Genomic DNA, 24,442 nt, shown 5'->3' on the forward strand with positions numbered 1-24,442 from the left:
GTCGCCACTTTCACAACTAGAAAAAAAAAAAAAAAGAATATGTATATGATACGCCAGCAAAAAATTAAGCCTCCGATACTGGGAATCGAACCCAGGGCTGCTCGGCACTCGAACAATGAGAGCGAGCGATGTTAGCCACTACACCATATCGGATATCTTGTATTGACAAATCTGCAGACAAAATCTCTTCATACAGTTCAACTTCGCAGATCCTCGGCCTATTGTCCAAACTTCGCCTATCGTCTGGGCGGGCCTTGCATGGGGGCAGACGAACTTGCCTTGGCTAAAAGCGCGAGAGAGTGGTATTACGGAGTAGTCCACTTCCTTCAAGAAGGCAAAATGCCGACTATGCAAGTCAATCTACGCAGGATCGCATTGGCTGGAATATCCCTACAAAGTCGCCCTGCACAGGCCGGATATCTCCTTCAAAGGCGCCCTACAGCAGGCGGCCGGGTGATCCATATCATGCCGTTCCTGGCGCTGATCTGCCTGCTAGAGGCTGGGCCCCGCCCTGGTGAAGACTTGGTCTGTCCCAGCTGTGCGGAGTGTGGGAGCTTGAAATAGACAACTATTAGTCAATGCTGACTGTGGCCTACTAGGAGGTCTCCTCAATCAATCAACCGCAATCTCAAATACAGAAAAAGAGTCACAAGTGCCCCTCCTCAAAAGCTTCATTCAGCCCTACGGTTTCCGGAGTCCGGGACGATGGATCTCTAGGAGGTTGTTCGCTTTACGGTGCTACTATTAATATGATGGTCCTGCCACTGCTGCGAGCTATAGTCGCACAGGGGACATGGCTGAGGTGTCAGTCGGGCATAGTCACCGTTTGAAGGCGCAAGGAACTTTGGATGCTGCATGTGGTGAGAGCGATGCCCTCAGCGATCATCAGCACGTGGAGACGGCCTGCGCCAACTTACAAATGCATAGGCTACTGCTCACCTTGGAGGGCGCAAGGGGCGGTGTTTTAGGAGTTTTGCGAGTGGTGATTCGATGGAAATAGTATTTCCCGTAATACGCGGCCTATTTGCACGGGCATCTGGACCATCCGGAAAGTAAGCTTGAGCTGTGGCCTCGGGTTCTATCCTGCTGGCATTATCCATAGACCTATGTGGAAGGATCTGGCCCAGTCGGCGATGACTGGTTGTTTTGAATCTGGCCTTGGGTCTTGGGTCTTGGCTTTGATTTTGATGCATCCCACTCCTGGTTCCTCTGCCGTCTCTTCATGCCTCTCCATCTTCTTCCCCTTTGACAGAACTCGATCTAGAGAGTAGTAGAAATTGCTCTGGAAGCCAAGGCAGAGCAATTGGACTTTCTAGCTAGAACTTTCTGGCAATGTTCTATTTCCAGAAAAGGGCGGAAACCGTCGAAAATCGACAACTCAGAGGGTGGGAGTCATGAAGTCAGCACCAAAAGGACAAGTGCAGCCCTTATGTCAAATTCAGCCATGCTTGGCTCAACTGCCGTATTCTGAGGCCGTGTCTCAAAGCGCTAGGGGACCCCCCTGTGCCCACGCCCCCCTTCGCCGCCATCGCAGCACAGGGCTCACGTTCTTTCGCTCGATAGCTAGCCACTTGGAGCTGTTCGCCGTTCTTAGCATTCTTAGCGGCGTCGGCGGCTGTGTCGGGGGAGGAGGGAACTTGGAGCCAAAGCAGACAGGCAGCAAAACAATGGCGGTCTGGCCGCTGCAGAATTGGAACCAAAGCGGCGTTGGGCGTTGGCGCCACAAACGCGACGGCCGAGAGGGAACCATATGCCTGGCAGCATACACTGTGTTGCCCACCCATGAGGCAATAGATGCTGTAGTTGGGGGTCGGAATGTGGCTGCTACCGCGCGGTAATCCCTAAGCAATGGGGGACAAAGGGACCTCTCTCCACGGCTTCATTTGGGGATGCGTGCTAGCATCCTCGCGGCATGGCAAGGGCCCCCTCAGGCCTCAAGAAGCTGCCGAGCCTCCGGCCAAGACGTTTGATTCGCCGGTGGGAGCGCTAGGCAGCGTAGCCACAGCTGTCTCGCGTCTTCCGCCGTCTTCTTGCTACTGACTTTTCTCTTCTTCTGGGTCGGGAATTGTCGCTTGGCTAAGACTCACTTATTAATGATACTCGCGTGATTGTGCCATTGGGAAAGGGTCCGGACAACGCGAGCACGTAGGCCCAAACCGCCGATTTGGAGAAAAAAAACCAGGTTCTCTCTGTCATTTACCTATTTCTCACCGGATACCCATAGCCCTAGGGTATTATATACGAGTGGACGAAGGCAAAGCCCAACTCAAAAACTCGCCTCAGCCCCCCCGTCCTCCATTCCGGGCGACGGCCATATTCCGTACATAACCCCGTACACGCCTAGGACAAAAGAAACAAAGCCAGGCGGGCTTGCTCCATTATAACCTACCCAACTCAGGATACTCTCATCACAGCGTCGTTCTCCAAAAGAAAGACCAACACCATGGATTTCGCAGCCCAGTATGCCTTTGCCGGCCCTCATCAGGCGTTCCCGGCGTCTTTTATGCCTTTGACGCCTTCGCACTCCCAATCAAATGGCTCGGACGATTTCAGCAACACCTCCCCGCCTGTAAGTTTTTTGTGAACCCCCAGCGTCCCCCACCTCGTCTCCCGAAAGCGCAGATTGTGTGCCTTAGCGCTCCTTACTTGAGCATTACGAGAGAGAAGACTAATCACCACACGTCTGGCTTTGAATGATTAATCGCCGTGTAGAGGTCTTGACTGATGCTGACGCAATCGAACTGTGTTTGATTTCTACAGGACAACTTTGCAGACCACTTCAATACTTTTGACTACACGGGGTCCTTTGGCGGCCATCACCAGCACCACCAATCGACCTTCCATCAAAGCCCGCCGTCGCCTCCCGTCTTCGGCCAGCATCCGAGAGCTGCCGTGCAACAACAGCAGCAGCAGCAGCAGCCAAATCAAGAGCAACAGCAGCACGTCTCGGACCACCTGGCGCAGTCCCCGTCAACAAATGGCAGCATCAATGGCGGATCGGGACCCAAGATCGAGGCCAACCTCGACGACGTAGGCCGCGGCGGCAGCGAGGATGAGGATATGCTGACCCCAGCGCAATCGAGGAGAAAAGCTCAGAACCGTGCCGCGTAGGTGCTCCCCCCCATTGTTATCGTCCCAAAATCCTTATCTTTACCCTCTTCTACTTTGTGGCAGCCCCGGAATGTTTCCTTGAGTTGTATCGGCCTATCAAAGTAGATCGATCTGCTTCATGGGATGGTGAATTCTGGGGCTTGTAGCTGAATCCTTCTCTTACCTTCCTAATTTGCCATTACTTTTCTTCATTGGGGGTTTATAAAAAGGTCTGGGTACAAAACCAGACTTGCAGACCAATGTTGGATAGGCGTCGATTACATCATTTTTTTTTGCTGTTTCTCTCTTTTTCTTCCTCCCTTTTATTCAAGAGGGAGTCTATGCTGTAGCTAATACTGACATTATTTTGATTTACAGCCAAAGAGCATTCCGCGAACGAAAAGAAAGACATGTCAAGGATCTCGAGTCCAAGCTGGCCAACCTTGAGGCTGCTCAGAAAGAAGCCGCTACCGAAAATGAGCGACTCCGACGAGACCTGCAGAGGATGTCGACCGAGAATGAGATTCTCCGCGCTACGTCGGCCATGAACCAGAATAACGGCTCTCACTCCCCGGAGCCTCTGACAACAGGGCCGATGACATACACGCCTACCGACTTTTACACAAATGTGCTCCAGGGTCACAACAACAAGTTCCCCTCACACCGGATTGTTACCTCCGACGACGGCCACCGGCTGCTCGCCGCAGGAGCCGCCTGGGATTTCATCCTGGCCCACCCTCTGTACAAGCGAGGCCTGGTTGACGTCAGCCAAGTAGCCGAGCGCATGAAGCGTCTGGCCAAATGCGACGGACAAGGGCCGGTTTTCTCTGAGGGAGACATTATCCACGCTATTGAACAGAGCGTTGCCAGTGGCTCCGACGATCTCCTGTAGGAAGAAAAGAAAAAAGAAAAAGAAAAAAAAGAGACAAACAGAGAGAGGGGGTGGAGGGGAACCCGGAGCCAGAGCCAGAGCGAATGATATATCTGAGACATGCAGCAGACGAGGAGCTGCTTGTGTGCTTGGGCTGGGGATGGAGAAGAGAGAGAAAGAGAAGGGGGAGATTGTGTGCGTTGAAAGCCTGATTTTTTTTTTTTTTTTTTTTTTTTGCTTTTGGTTTTATTGGGGCGAAAGAGAGAGCGAGAGCGAATGGTGTCATGACATTGTGCTTGATTTGTTTTAATGTTGCATTACGACTTGGCGTCTATCTGTGGGGTTGCTTTGGGTCTCAATGCACTCACTGCTTTGTTTTTTTTTTACTCGTTGATTCAGGCACACGCAACCACAATCACAATCACAATTTATACTTTTAATCCGTATGGCTAATGTATGTGGTACGAGTCTCAGGAGTGGGCGACTCGGAGCGTGTTCTGGGTGGGACGATCTGCCCCGGATCCTACTCCCACGTACCGCCTACACAATATCTTTGCGAATGGCTGTCCTACTGCTGTGAGCGCTGAGTGGCAGGTTTTGACTCCACATTCATGTATGAAGCACTGTAGTGCATTATTTGTATGCCTTTCTCTTTGCTCTCTCTCTCTTGCATGATACGAATGATGTTTTGTATATATGTAGGGAGTGCCGCCAAGTTGCAGCATGTACTGCTACCATGCAGCATGCAGGCTTGAATCCTTTTTTTTTTCTGCTTTTTGCTCTGTCTCTTCTTCTTACTACTCCTACGGGACGAGAAAGGTAAATTAACCATCCAACCAGGTTCACTTACAACAAGCACTGCAATGCAGCAGCAGCAGCAGCAACGCGCGTTTGCCACGTCTGCCTGCCCAGCCTGCTTTGAACAGCTTTTCCCCCTCATCTCATCCGGGGTGGCGTAATTGCTGTCTCGGGCGGAAAGGAACCGAAACAGCAAAGAAACAAGCGAAAACTCACAAAAAACGAAGCAAGGGATAATCAAGAGCAAACAAAATATGGGAGAAAAGTTGGGTTTTGAGTAGCACAAGCACAAGACGCCTTCAGCCGCACCTGAACGTACCCGCTTTTGTGTGTGACATTTCCTCCTTTGAAGTTCAGAGTTACGGATGGAGTGATCCACGGGGTGTCTACAGGCGCAGGCATCTGGTTGGATAAACATATAACCAGACAGACTGACAGGCTGACAGGCACTGAGGCAGCAGCAGTACCAGGTATTGCTATGTATCAGGTTTGCCCCAGTAAGACTGCGTCTCCATTTTGGAAGGGTAAGCTCTGGTCTGGGGGGCCTTTCCCCGTCCTTGCGCATATAATATTTGTTTGCATTTCATGTAGGAAGCAATATTTAGTTGCATTCGTGTTATCTAGCTGCATTTGGAATATTTACGGTCTGCATTTTGCATCTGCATCTGCATTTGCATTGCAGTTGAATCAATTCTCAAAAATCACCTGCTTTTGTTTTTTCTTTTGCAAATCCTATACAAAAAGGAGAAATATGCCCTTCTCTGCATAATTGACAGCGGTTTTGCTCGTGACACGTGTCCATGCCTTGCTTCTATTGCCTTGCTAAGGCAATCGATTCGGGTTGAATGCAAAACCAAGAGCCTAGGCCCAAAGGGCCCAAGCATGGAACAAGTTTGCCTATCTATGATGCCGCCGGTATGTTCATGCAATGCTTGAATGGCTCAATCCCAACGTGCTTGCATGTTCTCATTGTTGTTTTGGTCCAGTAGCAAGCAGCCAGGTCGCCATGTCGTATTGGAGAGGGGGCAAAGTGACGATAATAATTACAAGCTGGTGTGTAGTAGTGAGGGTGGTGGTAATGCAGCGGCGTATTCCTCGCAAGATAGCAACCAAGTACTACTGCAAATGTTTGCCTCTCTGGATGAGGGGAGCCTATCAAAACACCCTGTCTCTACCGGCTTTTTGCTCTCTCCCACCCTCTCTTGACTAACTGATAGACTGGTAGCTTGCAGCCACGCACAGACAGAGCGATGCGGGGACAAAAGAAGCCAAAGGAAGCCACAGAATACGACTGGGATGGTAGACACACAGTAGCTCAGGCCCAGTCGTTTATACAGCCTGGTTTTCAAACCAATGGAGGTGGGTAGCTGGGATTGGATGGCTCCGCCTTCAGCCGACAACAGGCTATTATTGTCTCAAACTAGCAGAAGGAATAAAAAAAAAAAAGGTAGAAAAATACATTTGGTATATTCTGAAAGTAGCACGGAACAGCGAGAAATTGAAAGGCGTGGAAGAAAAAGGTCGAGCCGGTTGGGAAGACATGTAGAGGCCCCAGCGAAGAATACATGTATATAAGAGGGTGGCCCTGAACAATTCCCATCTGTCTATTCTCTTTTAAATCCATCTTCTTGTTTCATTTGAATCTCCGTTATTCATTTCTAGCCTGAGTCTCTCAGCGTTGCCCTCATTGATAGAGCCCATTCACTTTGTCATAGACTGCTCACCAAACCACCACCCACCACCAACTACCTATATCTAGGTACTAATCGAATTCCATATTGACCACCAACTCTCATGATGAAAACAATCTACGAGGTTGATGAAGAAAACCATCACGGAGGGCCTGACCCTCCTGTACCTCTCCTTCTCTATGCCCCGTCTCGCGACGAACCTTCCTTTTATGTTCGATCCTTTAAACATCCCCTTACCGTCCTGCACTCTAATAACTCCCATCTTGATACCGCCAGGTTTGCTCCTGAACCTGACATTTACTACCCCGCCTGGCGGCCTCTCCCAATTGGCTTCAGAATGCCTGCTCGTGTACGCCCCCTCGGTGTGTTGGTAAAGCTTACCCAAGATGCCTCTCTCATCAATATGTCTTGCCCAGACTCGACTCGTCCAGACCAGCATCGGACCGCAAGAAAAAAAGCGCTGTCTTCCACAGAGATTCTGGAACAAGTATTCACCAAAATCGACGCCGTTACCCTCCTCACCTCTGTCCAGCGGGTGAGCAAGACCTGGAAGGAAGTCTTTGATGGATCGGTCCTCTTGCAGCGGAAGCTCTTCTTCACCCCCGATGAGACGCGGCCGCTCGAGCCCCATCCGCAGACCAGACGGGAGAAAGATTCAGATTACCGCAAGATGTATCCGGTCTTGAATTCACTGCTAGTCAGGCATTTTCGCAGCAGCTTCTTCCCTGTCGGCGGCAAATTCTACGGCTACCCACGCCGGTCTGAATCCTTCTACGAGCAGCGATGGACTTCCAAGCACAATAGGCTCAAGATGAAGAGGAAACTGAATACCAGGTACAACAAGTATGAATCCACTAAGCCCGACATATCCAAGGTCGAAGCTCTCCAGGTATTACTGGATAGAGAGCGCTTCACGCGAGCCGGCGCAAGTTGGCGCAAGATGCTCGTCTCGCAGCCCCCTATCCCCGACTTTATCGCCATGGAATTCTCGTCGCAGAACATGAATAATGCAAAATCGCATGAAAAGCTCGAGTTCCGCATCTTCAACGCCAATCATCCGGATAAAGGCCTCCGCATGGGCCAGCTGTACGACTTTGTACAGGATAAAGCTGCCAACCACCCGCTGGACTCGCTGTGGTATCGAGTCGTCTGGTTTGAGCCGCATGGCCCCTTTGCGTCAGATCTCAGCGAAGACGGCTGCCATATTATGTTTGAGGATATAGGGACTAAGTGCGTGGTTGAAATGTTTCACCGTGAGGATATGGCCAAGAATTTTTCTCCTACTTTGTCATCCTCTTTTCCTTCCTCCTTTGCTGCGAGAGAGGGACCTTTGTCATCTTCTTTTGCTGCGAGAGAGGGACCTCTGTCTTTGTCTTTGCGCTCATCTACCTCTACCTCTACCTCTACCTCTACCTCTACCTCTACCTCTACCTCTACCTCTACCTCTACCTCTACCTCTACCTCTACCTCTAGATCCAGACCCAATCCGCCGAACCCACAGGCCTTTGATGCCATCTTCAAATGCGCCGAGTTTGTGCCCGAAGATTGGAAGCCGGCACAGCAGGTGGTAGACTATGGCAGTGTGACGCACCGGACGCTTACGCGGCTGGAAGACTAAGAAAAATTTGTTCTTCCATGGTACATGGGGAACTGCAATTGGGCGGGTAAGGGATTCTCTTGTTCCACAACCTGTTTATACTGACGTGTGATAGAAACGATTGCCCAAATAATTCTTTGGCACTGCGCTTGAGCGGCTGTTCTTGCCGTCCCCATGGCTAATGCGGGTGGGTGGGAGGCCAACATGGGGACCGGCTTAGATTGTTTTCTGCACTTCCATACAGTCGTCTTTTCTTTCTCCTCTCTTCATGGGTTTGTCTTATAGGCGCTTGTTGGTTACAGGGGGCTCTTTTCCCTTCTTCTCTTTCCCTTCTTAATACCGTTCTTCAAGACCATTCTCCACCCACGTTTTTTTCCCTTGTTCTAGACTGTACTCAATATTGTTTCCTATTTTTGTTCTTGATACCTTTTTGTGTTTCCTTTGGCGGGAAATGGGTAATTACCTTGGTTGTTTTGGGATCCGCAATCGTTTCTAAGGTTTCTGTAGTAATGGGACATTTGGATGTATGTACTCTAGCTATGTCATTTCCTCTGTTATACCTACGGAAATTAAGTTCCTTTTTTCTCTATTCGAGTCTACGCCTTTTTCATTTAATACGTGGGACAGGTTCAGTGTCAACGTGATATTTCTAGATGTCAGTCGTAAGCTATTGGCCAATAATATACCTCGTTTATTTCTCCATTACGCTTCACGGATGCCATCTCGCTCAAGCTTGGATGCCTTTCAAGCCTCTTTTTTCTGCCTAGCGAGATTCTGCTTGGTACATTTTGCGGAGTTTTTGATACAATTCCCCGACTTGGATGTAATGTGGCGGTCCAAGAGTACATGTACGGTGCCAGCCGACGCGCTTTGATATCTGATAGATAACAGCTGACATGTGCTGTGTTGGACATGGATCGATCTCTCTCGAATTCTTTCCATATTTTAGTATTATATCCGTGTTTTACACATACAAACAATCAAATTCTTATAAATGCTGACTTTGACTTCTTCAACAACACGGTATCTAGCGTCTATATTGAAGGATAATCGCAGCTGAATCCACGACCAAAAAGGAAGATTGTCCATGCATTTTGATCATCTATAGTTGTTTAGGCTATTGAATAGGCCTAAAAGTGTTGCCTTATGTAGTCAATTATAGCTGTATACCTGCTATTCGCCGCCGTTTAGTTGCCGTTCAGCTAGATTTAGTGGCTGTCCCCCCTCGAACAGCAGCCCTTTGTTCAACTCTGTCTTCTACAGTCTCCTTTGCAGCCTCACAATTCATTCAGACTGCGAGCTATCAGTCAGTGCAACCCTCCAAAAAGTTTCTAAGCCTGTAAGGATGACCCTAATGCTTTTAAGAAACTCCGCAGTGGCTTTCTTGATACTTGCTGGCCATATATCGTCGACCATCCTCGACAAAAAGAGCGAGGGCCGGCAGTATTCTGCCACACGTGATTGACCGCCATACAGCAATACAAATTCTATCCATATTCTGAGCAACCCGCTCTTTTTTTAAACTTCTGGCTTAAATCCATGACATGATATATCCCATCTTTCATTCACTCCCGTCAACTTCATCAATGGGGTCCGTGGTGCTCCTGAGCATCAGAGCAATCGATGCAATCCCTGTTACTGACCGTTCAAAGCCTTATCGTGCGTTCATTCTGGTGGAACAGCATATCCAGGTAAGTGCCTCCTCAATGTTCCTAGAGCCTAATGCAGATAGACTAAACGCTGCTAGTTCCTATAGCCGTCGCTGTTGGAAAGCTCTCTGAAAGCTTGTCAGTCTAGTCGTCTGCTTGTTCAAATCCTGCTATTCGCAATCGTCCCCAGTCACCTTGCAGGAAGATATCAAGACGCTTTTGAGCCTCAGAAAGCCATTTGCGGTAAGATCATGGATACTGACACAACTACTGAGCATTTTTAATAGAGGCATCCGCTTTAGAACTTCAGACCGTCAAGTCTCGTGAATTGCAATCAACCAATGATAGTTGCTTGACCAAGCTGTTACTCTCTCGACGAGTGAGTGCCAAAAACAAGTAAAATAAAGCAACTAGCTGCTGACAAACAACCCGAGGAAAAAATTCGGCATTAGATACTTGCTGCCAGCTACACAATGCTTCATCGTGAGCGTGTTTTGACCTCTTCCACTCGCCGCTGTGAGCATGAAATCGGGTTGCTGGTCATACCAGTACATCTTTGAGTCAAATACAGCTCTAGAAGCCAAACAATCTCTCCAATGTCTCTTGGTAAGTCTATCTTGGTAGATAATGCCACTTATAGAATGTCTAGGCTAACATAATCGTCTCTGGGTCATTAAAAACTGTCACGACGTGCATTTTGCAATCTGACATGCATAACGGCTCACTCTGCAGAGACAGTCTCTGCTAGTCCCTGCATCTCGACATTTCTTTCGGAAAATCTCACGCCTACTTTATCACAACTTCTGGTTCCCCTGCATGCTCTACCCCAGAAATTGGGTACTGACTATCAAGTTACCGCTCCTTTGGCGCAGAAATATCAATATGCTCAGGCAAGTGCGTTATCTCAGCTCCAACACCAAACAGCTGCATTGAAATGATCAGAACTGCAACAAATTCTAGTCTATTAGTACTTGAATACAGAGATAAATGACTTAGATGGTAACTTTTGCGAGGTTGGCTGCTCGTTAGCCCTATCATACTCGCAGCTTTACTGACGCTCTTGCAGGAGTACTCCCTCATCAAACCGCGAGTTCTCTTCAAGTTCTCAAAATCTATTTTACGTACACAGGTTAGTTCTCGCCTGTATCGGCATCATCAGAGTTACTAACATAGTGCAGTTTTATCTGCTAGAATAGGCAGCTCTGTCTTCAGCTATGACCGAATGATACATGTACCAAGGTTGGTTTTGCCTCTTTCCACCAACTCTTTACTCACTCTGACGAAAAATATGTATCTTAGGATCCAAGACCATTTCTTTTAACTTCACATTGTTAATAACGGCAATTCTAGGCCAGAGAAGGAATAAGTATCGGCATGAGTTCATATGCTCTAACTCCTTGCATACTACATTTTATATAACCCATGACAGTATTGACTTTCAGAAAAGAGGCTGAAGGTTCTATCTTCTTACGTTTCTGAGCTAATTCATATCTTTCTTCGATTAGGGTCTCGACGTACGATCGCCGCTTTGTACTGCTGCCGCCGACCAGCAAGGAGAGAAGAAGCTTTACACTAATCATAAACAGATCGAGAGTAAGGTTGCTACCGCGCAAGAGAATAAATAGCGAATGATTGAAAGAGCCTTCTTTAAATAAGATTAAAGCACCTCGTGGGGCAACGAGCGGGCGGCCGATCGATCGATATAATAATATACATATATATGGGGATGAAGGCAAAGGCGGAGGCGGAGATGTGGGAGGTTGATCAGAATCAAGTCAAAACCACCAAATAGTACGAAGCAAGTCACTACAAACAGATCGAGCGTCGAAGTACAAGAAGAAAGCTACACGAATCGAACCGCAAGCCGCATACGAACGCTAAAGAGCCGAAATACAAGAACCGAGTCGTAAGAGTCGTATACAATCCACGCATGAGAGCGGTACGAAACGCGAGTTCAAGAAACGAATGGTGAGCATCGAGCCATAAGAGTCAAAGTACGTGCACCTCGTGGGGCAACGAGCGGGCGGCCGGTCGATCGAATATATATACAAACATATGGGATTGGAGGTGAGGGTGGAGGCTAAGGCTGAGCGAAGGAATCGAGCTGTAAGCGTTGGGCTACGAGAATCGAATCACAAGCACGAAACAGTGAGTCATGTAAGAACCGCTCTGAGAGCATCAAGTTTTAGAGCCACATACGAACCACGCAATAAGAGGCGTGCAAGAACCGAGATGAAAAAAGGAAAAAAAAAAAAAAAAAATAGCGTGCATCGAGCTACAAGAAGCGTAAACGACCTGAAGAATCGAACCGAATGCCTCGTGAGCGGCGAGTTCAAGGGTCGAGTTACAAGAATCAAGTCGTATAAAGCACCAAGCCATGAAGAGTTGTGAACGAACAGCATTATAAGAGCCGTAAGAGAATCAAAGTATGAGAATTGAATCGCAAGCAACGAGCAACGAGCACCTCATGGAGCAACGAACAGACGACCGGCTGATCGATATAACGAATAATACTGACAATACATGGGGCTGAAGTACGATGGAATGATCAAGGAAGACATGCAATCAATAAATCCGATAAACGATGGAAAATGCAACAGATGCATATGATTAAGAACAAACTTGGTCAAATACCCAGCGAGGGGGAAACATCAACGGACATAAAATGTTACCAGCTTGTAAATTGAATGAACCCAGCAAACGAATACGCAAGAGAAATAGTCTCCACGTCCTGCTTTCCTTTTCAAGCCAAAGCATACAATTCGTGGCAGTTCGCAGCAGAGCATAAGAACATGACGATGGAGGGTCTAATACCTACTTGCATCATACGGAGTACAGGCCTACAACTAACAATCCGTATAATGGCATCCAACAGGCCACAGGCGGACAAAAGTGGTAGAAGATAGGCTGTCTCAAAAAACATCGGCTAACCCTCTCCGTCTTTGGTCCCTTTCTGTGCCGAAGCTAGCACACCGGAACGCGATCCACCACATCAACAAGCTGCTGTCGGTAATAAGATGAAACAGTTGTTATATCCACATGGATGCTTAGTGCCTTATCATGAGTTATGTACGCCTGCGAAGTTAAGCAAGACGATATATGCCAGGATGCGCAATGACTTCTTTCTGCTTTGGGCAAGCGTCACCGTCACCGTCACCGGCCGACAATTGCCGCGGCGTTATTCTGAAAAAAAGGCTACGAGTTCGGGTTTACTATACCGTTTCCAAGACTTTTCTGGTCGATCACCCGCTAGCACCGATCCTTCGACATGGAAGCTCGCACCGACACAAGTTCTCGCACACGGATCATCTACTGAAGGGCTTTAGAAAGAGATTCTAGCATCTATTTATGCTACTATTTGGTCTTCAATGAACTGGAGAAAACCGCGCAACATTGCCCTTTTGAAATGTTGCGTCGCTTGAACTGGCCGAGAATGGTATTCGCTTGGAGTTAATGCTCCTCTGTGGCTGAGAGAAGCGGGAGCCGGCTAATAAGCCCCTAGGCCTCTCTGTATACAATAAGAAAGCATTCGTCGCATTCGCATAAATACCCTGGGACTGGGAACAGTTTCATCGTCGCTGATTGGGTACTTTGCAAGTACCTTACACGCCGACATATATTACCAAGTGGAGGCATGCACTCGAAAGGGCTGCTGAGAGAGAGCCACCCTAAGGGATCAGCAGTGCCTTGTACTTATTGTGAACAAAGTAAGTCGTATTTCACTTTGTTCCACCATTTCACTTCACACTTGGCCCCCATATGAAAAAAAAAAAAAAAAAAAAAAAAAGAGGTTGCCCCTGTTAAAAAAAAAAGGGATTTTTCTAAGAGGCCAGGGTTACCATGGCAATTACTACTACTATTACATTTTTTCAAGTCGCAATTTCCAATGAGCCTTCCCACCTTCCGGGCCATTGTCATTTGTATGACTATTGACTAATTCCTGTAGAATTCCGTAAACTTCCTAGTCGGATTGCTATCTGTCAAATCTTATACCAGCTCTGATTTTGTTTAAGCCTTTGACTTCCTATCCTCCTTAATCAAGTCCGCAGCTTTCTCTGCAACGACATAGACCATGGTCTGGATGTTACCTGCGGTTTGGATAGGAAAGACACTGGCATCAACAACTCTCAGCCCCTTAGTGCCATATACCCTCAGCCTGTCATCTACGACACCGCCCTGGTTTCTTGGCTTCATCGCTAAACTACATGCGGGATGGAAGTCACTAACTTGACTCTGTCGAACAACTTCTCTAGCGTTCTCAAGAGTATCACCCTTGACTTGCGGGATACGAGCGCCGTTAGGTTTAAAAAGGTCCTTAAACGGAGATGTCCGGAGAAGTAATTCCACAAACTGAATATGGCGTGCAGAGATCTCCAAATCAAGGGGATTCGAGTTGAAGTTGGGGTCCCAAGCTGGAAGCTTATCAACATCTGCGCTGGTGATGTGGACGCTGCCACGGGAAAAGGGATGGTTCAGCATTGTCATGACGGTCAGATAATTCTCTGGGCTCGTTGGTAAGAGGTAATCCGCCATGCTGGCTGGGTTGTCAAGAACTGTATGCACTTGTCCGGGGAATAGAAAATACTCCACGGCCGGCTCATTGGGCCCTTCAAGGAGCTCACGGAGGATTTTGCCATCCTGGGTCTGCGCGTGCTGATCATGCGAGGCAAACAAAGCCTTTCTAGCATCTTCAGAGTAGACACCTTCTCCATCGGCGAGGGAGGAGTATGCGACGCTAATAATCGACTGGCCCAGGGGACCCTTGCCTCCATCCTGGAACAGCTGTATAAGTGCGTTGAGGACGTTTGGATCACGGAGCACATCACTCGAGGGAGTGTCGGGTTTAACTTCGAATCCCTGGGTTGAAATAGGGTGGTCTTGCAGATTCTCTCCGACATTTGGATTTTCAACAATGACGGGAATGCTCAGACGTTCAAGGAGCGACCTATCACCAACACCAGACAGTTCAAGGATTTGGGGTGACATGAGGGCTCCCGCCGACAGGATGATCTCATCACCACTCAATATCTGCTCGATGCCCTCTTTAGTCCTAACGAGCACACCAGTCGCAACAGGCTCGGCCCCTGACATATCAAAGATAATTTTCTTGACAATTGTCTCCGTGAGCACTGTCAGGTTTGGCCTACTCGCAATCTCAGGAGTGTAGTGCGCGTTGGCGGCATAGCTTCGTGTGTGAGTAGCGGGATCGATGTTGGCACCCTGCTGGAATGCCCCCAGAGCCTTGCCCGTTCTTGGGTCGGTTTTCATCTCCAGGCCAAGTTTAGCGAAAGTCTCCATCCAGAACGAATTTGGTTTCCCGAAGCCTTCGCCATAGGAAACTTGGACGGGCCCATTACCAACTACCGAATCGTCGTGATACTTAAGGCCAACAACATCTTTGGCGCTTTGAGGAGGTACATGAAATGTCGCGAACTTGCGTAAGTATGGCGATAAGGAATCATAATCCCAGCCTTTGTTTCCCAACGCACCCCAAGCGTCCAGACTGCCCTTGGGAGGATAGAGCAACATCATGAAATTGAGTGCAGATGATCCTCCCAATTGCTTGCCACGAGCCTGGTTGATAATCCGGTTGTTAAGCCCAGACTGGAAAGCGTGGCGTTAGTCTAACAACAACGACAACAACAACAACAACAACAACAATGACAGCATATAGTTGAAACACCATAACGTATCACTCACCTGAGGTGTTGAGCTGAAATTCCAATCAAACTCAGGCTTGCCATACATCCCAGCAACAAGTCCTGGAACCTGAACAAGAGGGTTTTGAGAATGGTCTTGACCCGCCTCTATCACTAGTACCTTGATGCTCGCATCTTCACTCAAACGATTTGCGACCGTCAAGCCCGCAGTGCCACCTCCTACAATAATGTAGTCGAAATTCCCTGGAGTAGAATCCATATTTGGTTTCTAGATAAAAATTGACTGCAAAATGATAGGACGGTTCTCTGATTGTTAGAAAAACCTTTAAGGTAATGCAAGTATGACGGAGAATCCTCACGGGACTCGGCTGGGGAACTCCCGCTTCTTAAAATGTGTCCCAATGGCCCTGAATGAGCTGGGATATTCATCAAGGCTGTTGGGTGCTTTATCGAGCACTCGTACGAGCAGTCTCCATCGCCCTATGTGGAGAGACCAGAGTCGCTAACTCATGATGCGGAAAACTCTAACATGCAGCTGGTTGAGTAGTCCATTTAGAACCTTGTCTGTTCAACACACGGTGCCAATCTGATCAGGGTTACAGTATGCATTGCGCACAAATAAATTGCTCACGGTACATGTACGCAATACCCAATTTGAGGCGTGTTGGTTGGATTCCAGTCTTGCCGCTCAAAAAGATCCTGGCTCGACTTTAGATGGGAAGTAGATATTATCCTTGTTTTTACTTCTGGATACAGCATGGGACCCGTATTTGTTGCAACATAATTATGCCAGTGGGATTCTGGATACAAGGGTCCCATTTTGATCCTTCCCAAATACGGGGTCCGGAGTGTACAGAGCCCATCGGTTGGCATTCTCCGCTGGGAACAACAATTTCTGCCCTGCTTTGAGTCGATGGTCAAGAACAACTAGAGGGAGGCCTGTACTCACCAAGCGTCACTAGCGGGATATCATCGGTTTTTGCAATCTAAGCAGCGGCACACTGTTTCCGCTTTTACCAGCAGTGTCTGCATCATTTCTCACTTTTACCAGGCATGTTGAAAATGTGGCGAGAGGGGGGAAAGCTCCCCCACTCTATCATGCGGGCATTTGCACGGATTCGGTTCTTGCAGAAATGAAGAGCCGGGGATGGTTGTCAGAAACGGGAACGCAAAAAATCGCCAGCCTAATGGGGCCGCTTACGCAGAGGTAATAATACCTGCTACGCCGTGCACTGTTACTGTCTCTCGGGTGAAGTAGTATCGAAACCCTCCTAGACATCACGAACCTCACTTCCCCGCCCAGGCCTGGTCAGGTTTGAAAGGGGTGCAGCCCATTGTTCCCGGCACTCTCATGATCCGCACTCACTTATACGCGCTCATTCGATCCTTGCAGGGAGGAAATGTAAGCCAAGGCTGGTCCAAGGCTGTCGATCCTGCTTATTCCTTCCACAAGGGATGGCGGCCCAGAGTCAACTCGGCTTCCTGTGTCGAGCAACCTTTTGGCCAATGCTCAACTACTATATTACGTCGCTTATTCAGTCTTTTGTTGCTTCTAAAGCTGAATAGGTGTTTAAATGGATGGTGGTTGAAGAAGAAACAGCAGCAGCAACTACGGCAGCAGCGATAACAGCAACGGCAACATGGCGCTGCAGACGGTAACGTTTCCAGTGATGTCGATAGTCAAGATACACTTGATTATCAACTGCGTTCTCGTCTTCATAGCCCTCTTCATAGTTGGCCTTCGGCTCTTTGCACGATTCATGTCTGGCGCGAAGCTTTGGTGGGATGATTATTTAATCCTCTTTTCGGTGCCCCAGGGCGTTGGCATGCTCGTTATTCAAGGACTTTGTAGGCTTCTGTTCTGCCGAAACGGCCTCGAGTTACGATGACACAAACATTGACTAGCATGAATAGATTCGCCGATGGGAGTTGGCCGTCCGCTTACCGAGACGATGCCGAATCTAATCATCATCTTGCAGTTGACGCTCTCGTATGCGCTGATATACACATTATGCATTACCACTGTGAAACTCAGTGTTCTCTTTTTCTATCTCCGAGTTTTCCCAAACAAACACATGCGAGTTGCGACAAAGATAGTGATTGCGTTCATCAGCGTGTGGGCGTTGGCTAACATCCTCATGTTCTTCCTGCTCTGTCATCCTTTTGCGGCGAGTTATAATCCTGCCATACCCGGAGGCAAATGCGGAAATCAAGTCTCAGCATTCATCGCAGTCGGCGTCTATAATATTATAAGCGACTTTGTTGTTCTCACGCTTCCGTTGCGAACGATATGGACGCTGAACACGAGAAAACAGATGAAGCTTTCGCTCACGGCGATCTTTATGGCTGGTCTATTGTATGCATTCCCTTCATTCTCTCTCTTTCCTCTTCCCTTTGACGTGGCTTCCATTGAGATTAATCGCAAATATGACAGGGTTTCCGCCGTCGCCGTTGCTCGAATCATCACCCTAACACACCTAGAACTAGCGAATATAACAGGCACTATGGTGTGGGTAGATTTCCTTTCGACACTGGAAGTCAATCTTGGTATCATCTGCGTGTCATTACCCATGCTGGGCCCCTTTGTTACGAGATGGAATAAAACGCGAGGGGCGAGCAAATTGGGCAATTATAACCAGTCTGAGCGATCAGGGCAGTCTGGTTCGAAGCTTTCCAGCCGAAAAAGGCAACCAGGTCCCGACACAATCGCCCTGCATTCAATATATGACCATACCGACGACACAAGCCATACCGCAACTGCGTTTGTGCCAGAGGAACAAAGCCCGAGTGCAAGCGAGACGAATCTAAATCCTCAAAAAGCATCTTCCGCGCTGGACGGCGTTGGTGCAAACCGTATTATCGTCGAAAGCAGGTGGGAGATCAAGCGCTCTTGAGATAGTCTTCCATTAATTGTTCCGTTCATTGGATGCCATATTACTCCGAAGAAGCCATCCACAAAAATGGACGATTGCTGTGACGAAGTTTGATGTTCAACTTGTTGAAACGGACCACCGAGATATCATGACGACAAACATTTACTGTTAACATAGCATTTGAAGGTTGCGAGCAATAGGAGTTTCTTTTGTTTTTCTCTTTGGATTGGGATGGAATAGATGACAAAAGCCTCAAAAATATATACCCGAGACTCAAGCTGGTTATATTCGACGATTTTTTTTTTCTTTTACGGCAATTCGGGATTTTCTGGTGTATCTGGTCAATAGGCTATCGAAAAATCGACCTGCTGTCGCCGGCGACATTTCAACTTCCAAAAGGAGGTTTACTTTATATGTTTAATAGGCCATGTACTGCTTGACTATGACTCTTTCCCTGTTTTCGTTTCTTTGGCATCTTCTCTTGCGGATTCCTTTTCGACAAGTGGGCCAGCAAATCGACTGTTCCAATCTTGCCAAGTTCAGCGTCTCTCCGTGTCAAGGCTTTGCCCTCAAGTGCACGGAATAAACGTGAAAAGTAAAGAACCTGTACTGAGTTCATTGGCTCTGCTGACAGCTTCTTGTTCCTATCATGATTGATATGGCCAAACTATTCTCTTCATGGCTAGTGCTCAGTTTAGAATTGTTCGCTCAGTGCCTAGCGTCAGGATATGCGACCAGGGGTCTGATTTGCAGCACCGAGAATACTGAGAATGGATGGAGTTTACGACGTGAATATTTTCCGAGAGGCTTTCCAGAGCCTCCCTTTGCTATGTTGAAATAGATGCCATCTGGTAATCTTAGCTGTTTTTATCCCCGAAGAAGCGCGGAAATGCATGAAACATGGGCAGCCAATATTGATATCCCCCATAGCTTACCGCAAGCGCTAGTCGAGTATGCCATCAATGGGGTATACCAAACAGCGAAAACACCGATAACCCTTCAGGTAATAATATCAAGGACCCTGGGACCTAGTCGCTTCCCATGGTTGAGCCTCAGACGGATATAACTGGCCTACGGCCTCCTGCTGCTGAGATGTTCCCGCTGTGTCTGGCGTTGACTAAGAACAGTCTTTAAATAGAGGCTACGTCCAGTGGAGAACGTTTCTTATACAACTCGAGCGGTCCAGCTATTCTGAAGCCACGGTTTGCTCAAGTGATTATCGCAGCATCGGTAACAGTTTGCGTGCCATCCTAGACCGGCCAAGAAACCTCGAGTCACTCCTTTCACAAAGCCCATAATACTTTGCTACTGATCAAACCAGCTCTGAATAAGCCAACAATTCTTTGGTTGTACATTGGTGGCCTCTAGTTCTTATGTGGATTATACACGTCCAATGCAGGGCTATATTAAGAACAACATAGTATGGTGAACTAGTGTTCTTGGGGACATGTTACGGCCACTTTAAAATCTTGTTTTGCTGGTACGCAATATTTGGTACAGTTTTAGGAGAATCTCCCTCTTCCTCCCACCTGGAGCCCATCTCAGTTACGTTACTCCAGTTCTGATTGAAACCTCTTGGGATCGGACGCATTGGGTACTTGTCGAGTTATTGCTTTTGAGACAAGGATTCTAGAGTTCTTTCTGGCACCCAACAGGAAATGAGAGGTGGGAAGATAAAGGCAAGAACGAGCTCTCGCAGGGTCCTTAACCGAATATGACCTGAGTCCCATGTGCCCTGAGCCGCATCTTGGCACCTACCATACTGCTCAACGACAACTCATGGACTCATAGCAATAGCTCACCCGATAACTTCGTGATACTTTAGAAGCGGCTTTGCGCTCTTAGACGCTCTGGGGTGGACAGTCGTGGCCGGGATACAGTAGCCAAGGCGAGATATCATCCCTGCAGCAGCGTCTTGAGTCAGGTAGCTGCCTGTCCATTTTGTATCTGTCAGTTGTGACGGAAGCGACTTTCTGAATTCTGATCAACCATCACTCATCCCGACGACTGATTTCCATCTTCTAGGTTTCGCGGGGTTCGAATGAACCGTGAATACCGCCAATGAATGGCCGCTACCTGCGAGTGAAGCACGGTTGAGTCCCCCCCTTGCATACGCTATTGAAAAGCACGGGGTTCTCCTAGTACCGCACTTTCAAGCTGAGCTGCCCCTTATCGCAATGTCTTGGCGCTAGATCAAATCATTGGCAACTACGGCGGCGGCGTCGAATGACACGGCATCTCTATGCATGACACAGCCTGGCTTTTGTCGCGGATCATTTTTCAATCCATAGAGGGCAAGAGTTGAGCTGGCTTTCGATCGTATCCCCAGTAAGCAGCCACATCTCGGAGCTCTTTGCGGGGGGATCATCCGGTACGAGCTAAAAGCGACTATCTCAGACGAGTCAAACTATGATGAGTCTTAGGGCATTGCAAGTGGAGCCACTCTCTGTCAAAGGGCTGCTAGTGGCCCTGTTGGCTGAATGATCAAGCTGAGTTGCGAAAGGACACAGAAGCTGGGTTACAATATCTTCCAGGGGGAGAGATGGTAATCGCCCAACTGAACCAGTCTAGAAGACGTGGCTCTTCCATTCTTACCTATTTATACCGTGCGTACTGTTTTGCGCAATATTTTGTCTGAAATGTACAAGCATGTGCTCTATATCTGCAGCAGGAAACGGAATATCAATGGGATTCTGGCATGCCAATCAACCATGGGTCAAAGGCGATCCGTGTACGGCTCTATTGCTCAACCCAGCTGGAAATTCCGTCTGAATAAAGCCCATGCCAGCCCGACTGGGGTGCCTAGACACAGCCGATCTCCCATTGGTATACGAGAAATGAGCACAGTACTCGTACTCGTTCGTGCTCATGTGGAAATCCATTGCTTCGCCCATCGTGTCAATTCATAGCTGTATCTATCCCACCCTCTTGTTTCATTCCTTCTTTTTTTCATGAGCTAAACTAGAGATATGCATGCAGTCATTTTCGACCACAAGCAAGTGGTCTTTTTGGCGGGATTCTAGTTGATGGAGAGATGACTAGTTGCATTTTTCTTTTCTTTTCTGCTGCTGCCAGCGTCTCTTTTTAGCGCGGCGTGGCGTATGCAAGGGAAATGCACTTTGTAGAGGTGATTACACCACAGTTTTGTAGTAGCGGGTTTCGCAGCTCATCTCACAGGCCACGAGAAAGCCAGGTTTAACCGACTCTTGCTGGAGCGAGCACTAGCTAAATCCACTGGCTGGACAAGTACCAGTAGCTAGCTCTAGTGATCTCGACGTAACAACCATGAGTGGTTCTCTCGCTATGGAGGGCGGCCTTCCGCATTTGATTGGTATAGTGCGTTGGTGTTGCACACAGAGGCTAAGATAGCGTTCGAAAAAGAGAAGAAGCGTTCTGTTGGGCTTTGTATCCGATTCGTCCAGCCTGCAGATGCTGGATACTCGGCAAGTTGAGGAGAATCGCTATGCCATCACTCAACCACGCTGATCAGCATGTTTAGATCGGAGCGGGGCTGTGCGAGGACGTAATGGAAGAAAGAAGATGCAAATATGAAATACAAAGAACCGATCAAGCTCCCCTTGCCTTGTGAGGCTGAGACACTAGGTCCTTTTGCTTGGGTCTGCTGCTGGCACTAGAACTTGTCGACGCTACCAGCAGAATGGACATATTGCAACTGACCACCTGCAGAGGGGTTGGCAATGAGCGGCAGGAAGCGAAATTCTGTTGGTGATGAGTTTCCAGCTCTACGTTACGATATCCCGAGGTCCCTGTTATCAGTATTTTTCACGATAGTACAGCTGAAGCTCTCCTTCTTCTTCGGTGTTACCGTAATACGGACCACTGCCTCTCTATCATGGAGTTGGCTTGGTAAAGGAAGGGACTATTAGTGCGGTGGCGCACTCATACTTGCAAAGGCCAACTGAGTCGGCCCTAAAAAGACGGGAAAGATGGAGCTTTGATGCATCACACGTGCGGTGGCCCGCTCAGATACAGGCTGGAGGACAAGGTATTAAGGTTTGACCTTATTGATCGAGGTGTGTCTTTGGCAAGAAGCCCAAGCTGAGACTAGCTAGTAACCGGGCCAGGCACAGGTCTTCCGATGATAGCGCTCTGGTTGGGTCAATGGGTGGAGAGAAATGGATTGGCCCACAGGCACCCGATGGTAAGGCTAGCTGGGCCTTCGCCGTGATCGCCAGCAAATCGAGAGATCAATGTTCCACCCGGCCCAGCTAGGGCAAACGCTGGCGTCGCTTCCATGGATCTTTGGATGCAGGTGGCGGCCGGCTCCATCACGTCCAGACCTGCAAGCACGAGCGCACCATGCCTTACTGTATCACTGAGCTGACCACTAGCTGTCCCCTCTCTCGGATGAGATTTATGGTGCAGGTCTTATTTTTCAATTTCGCTATGCGGAGAGGCAGCCGACTTCTCGTTGTTAACCGTCCGGGCGTGGCGTGGAACAAGGATTTGTTTCCCTGCATCAAATCCCTCCTAAGCTGCGAAATGCACATAGTCGCGAAGAAACATTAACAGCATGCTTCTAGCCGCAGCTCGTTTCCATTTATAATCTCCTGGGAACACCGAGCCGGCTACGTGCATGCTTGTGCATCTTCAAACTGCTGAGCCGCTCGTATAAATATCGGACGGCCTCTCTTCCAACATCCTTCAGCCACAACTCAAGCTTGTCTCATTCTCTATTCCATTTGAAGAGAGAGGAAGAAAGCTAGTAGTTAAACATCATGAAGCTATTCTCTTTTCTTCGCTATAGGCGACCTAAGAAGGTTGACCCTGAGACCTATCGTCAGGCCCGAAAATCGATGGAAGAGAGTGAGGGATCTGTCAGATCTGGACTCTCTGGCGCTTCGTCTGGTATTCCAGAAGCCTTGAGCTTTGATAGAATCATCAATGGCGGAACCTGCCCGGTAAGAGCACATGGTCCCCTCTTTTCGAATGACCCTCTCCTAATGCTTGTTGAAGCCCATGGCTCTCCGCGACTTCATGAACTACCTCATATATGTTGAGCACGCTGCCGAAAACCTGCAGTTCTATCTCTGGTATAGGAATTACGAAAAACGATTCGGCGAGGCAAACACAAGCGACATTAACCTGTCTCCCCAGTGGACTCAGGCTATGGAGGACGAAGCCATGGCCAAGGTTCGCAGAGAGCAGGCCGAAAAAATGAAGAAGGAACCTGCCGTCGCTGTTGCAATCTTCAAGGGAACCGATTTTGAAAAGAATGCCGAGACCAATAGATCCAACCCGTTCAATACCCCACCTCGTTCTGCAAATGGCGTCTCGGATAACGATTCAGCATGGGATGGCGTGACCATTAACAATGCCTCCAACAACATGCTCTCCGCTTCCCATTGCACTTCATGCACACCAGTTGCAGAGGCGTTCCAGGCAGCCGGTGCTATGGTCCCTTGTAAGTCTCAGAAAATACAATCATCCAGACACAGCTAGGAGGCCTTTCGCTGATCACCCCCCCTAGTCACTATCCAGCCTTTCCACGAGGAAGTCACTCGAATAATCACCAGCTACATCATGGATGGCGGCTCACGACAGCTTAACCTGTCTGATTGGGAGCAGAAGGTGGCCATTCAGGCGTTGACCTATACCACTCATCCGTCTGCTTTCCGACTTCTATTCAAGAGCGTCGATTCGGCACTTCGAGTGCAATCACATCCCAACTTCGTTCGCTGGTCCATTTGCAATGGCAATCTTCCTCGTGTCTGGTTTGCTCGCTCCCTTGGTGTCGGTCTCATCCTCGTAGGCTTCGTCGCTGCTACACTCTTAACGCTTAGCGATGCTGGCCGATGCTACAGAGTCCTCCCGCTCATTGCCTGGGTCTTGGGAATAAGCACGCTAGTTGCCGCATACAAGGGCATGTGCGTCGTTTTACATGGCCTGCATCACCGCCATATCCGCCCCTGGGAGTTATTTGCCCAAGAGAATACCGAGGAAATGAAGACGCGTAGCATGGAGTCCTTCGGCTCTGACAACAGTTACGAAGATGAGCCATGGGTAGTCAAGTATCAGAAGAGAAACATTATTCGCAAAATCTTTGACCGCGAGATATGGATTCAGGAACCTGCTTTGAGGCAGATCCAAGATACTATCTTCTACCAAGCCCTGTTTGCAGGCTTTGTGATTGGTCTTATTCTCATGGCGATTTTTCTCGCCGTTCCCGGTGGACACTTGTTTTAGAGAATT

The 24,442-nt window shown here is 48.4% G+C and overlaps 6 protein-coding genes and 1 non-coding gene across 7 annotated transcripts; 5 read left to right on the plus strand and 2 right to left on the minus strand.

Moving 5' to 3' along the window:
- Positions 1–70: 70 nt before the first annotated feature.
- Positions 71–153, minus strand: TrAFT101_000745. Its single transcript has one exon. It is a non-coding gene; the product is annotated as a tRNA-Glu (tRNA).
- A 1,239-nt stretch (positions 154–1,392) lies between these two features.
- Positions 1,393–4,211, plus strand: TrAFT101_000746 (uncharacterized protein). The gene is made up of 3 exons (XM_024905928.2): positions 1,393–2,569; positions 2,761–3,107; positions 3,469–4,211. Exons 1-3 carry the CDS (start codon positions 2,444–2,446, stop codon positions 3,980–3,982), a joined length of 987 nt encoding a protein of 328 aa, XP_024764964.2. The 5' UTR covers positions 1,393–2,443; the 3' UTR covers positions 3,983–4,211.
- A 2,133-nt stretch (positions 4,212–6,344) lies between these two features.
- On the plus strand, positions 6,345–8,394 carry TrAFT101_000747 (uncharacterized protein). The gene is made up of 2 exons (XM_066126139.1): positions 6,345–8,114; positions 8,163–8,394. Exon 1 carries the CDS (start codon positions 6,554–6,556, stop codon positions 8,066–8,068), a length of 1,515 nt encoding a protein of 504 aa, XP_065982238.1. The 5' UTR covers positions 6,345–6,553; the 3' UTR covers positions 8,069–8,114; positions 8,163–8,394.
- A 1,239-nt stretch (positions 8,395–9,633) lies between these two features.
- TrAFT101_000748 (uncharacterized protein) lies at positions 9,634–10,892 on the plus strand (the record flags this gene model as incomplete). Its single annotated transcript, XM_066126140.1, has 5 exons — positions 9,634–9,738; positions 9,804–9,939; positions 9,984–10,075; positions 10,763–10,825; positions 10,875–10,892. The coding sequence occupies 5 exons, from the start codon at positions 9,634–9,636 to the stop codon at positions 10,890–10,892; spliced, it is 414 nt and encodes a 137-aa protein (XP_065982239.1).
- A 2,600-nt stretch (positions 10,893–13,492) lies between these two features.
- TrAFT101_000749 (uncharacterized protein) lies at positions 13,493–16,609 on the minus strand. Its single transcript, XM_024905930.2, has 3 exons — positions 16,306–16,609; positions 15,397–16,251; positions 13,493–15,300 (listed from the first exon to the last, which is right to left on the minus strand). Exons 2-3 carry the CDS (start codon positions 15,613–15,615, stop codon positions 13,705–13,707), a joined length of 1,815 nt encoding a protein of 604 aa, XP_024764967.2. The 5' UTR covers positions 15,616–16,251; positions 16,306–16,609; the 3' UTR covers positions 13,493–13,704.
- Positions 16,610–16,996: 387 nt separating this feature from the next.
- TrAFT101_000750 (uncharacterized protein) lies at positions 16,997–18,250 on the plus strand (the record flags this gene model as incomplete). Its single annotated transcript, XM_024899166.1, has 3 exons — positions 16,997–17,204; positions 17,271–17,712; positions 17,791–18,250. 3 exons carry the CDS (start codon positions 16,997–16,999, stop codon positions 18,248–18,250), a joined length of 1,110 nt encoding a protein of 369 aa, XP_024764968.1.
- Positions 18,251–22,968: 4,718 nt separating this feature from the next.
- Positions 22,969–24,436, plus strand: TrAFT101_000751 (uncharacterized protein; the record flags this gene model as incomplete). The annotated part of the gene is made up of 3 exons (XM_024899212.2): positions 22,969–23,151; positions 23,207–23,654; positions 23,721–24,436. The coding sequence occupies 3 exons, from the start codon at positions 22,969–22,971 to the stop codon at positions 24,434–24,436; spliced, it is 1,347 nt and encodes a 448-aa protein (XP_024764969.1).
- Positions 24,437–24,442: the final 6 nt, after the last annotated feature.

This window comes from Trichoderma asperellum, chromosome 1 (assembly GCF_020647865.1).
Source record: "Trichoderma asperellum chromosome 1, complete sequence".
Taxonomy (NCBI): Eukaryota; Fungi; Ascomycota; class Sordariomycetes; order Hypocreales; family Hypocreaceae; genus Trichoderma; species Trichoderma asperellum.

Bases quoted from the DNA above. Each gene is read 5' to 3' on its own strand.
- TrAFT101_000747 (XM_066126139.1), top strand. From the start codon at position 6,554: ATGATGAAAACAATCTACGAGGTTGATGAAGAAAACCATCACGGAGGG.
- TrAFT101_000749 (XM_024905930.2), bottom strand. From the start codon at position 15,615: ATGGATTCTACTCCAGGGAATTTCGACTACATTATTGTAGGAGGTGGC. The intron at 15,301-15,396 runs GTGAGTGATACG...CACGCTTTCCAG, and splicing joins ATTTCAGCTCAACACCTCAG to TCTGGGCTTAACAACCGGAT.
- TrAFT101_000746 (XM_024905928.2), top strand. From the start codon at position 2,444: ATGGATTTCGCAGCCCAGTATGCCTTTGCCGGCCCTCATCAGGCGTTC. The intron at 2,570-2,760 runs GTAAGTTTTTTG...TGATTTCTACAG, and splicing joins TCAGCAACACCTCCCCGCCT to GACAACTTTGCAGACCACTT. The intron at 3,108-3,468 runs GTAGGTGCTCCC...TTTGATTTACAG, and splicing joins AAAGCTCAGAACCGTGCCGC to CCAAAGAGCATTCCGCGAAC.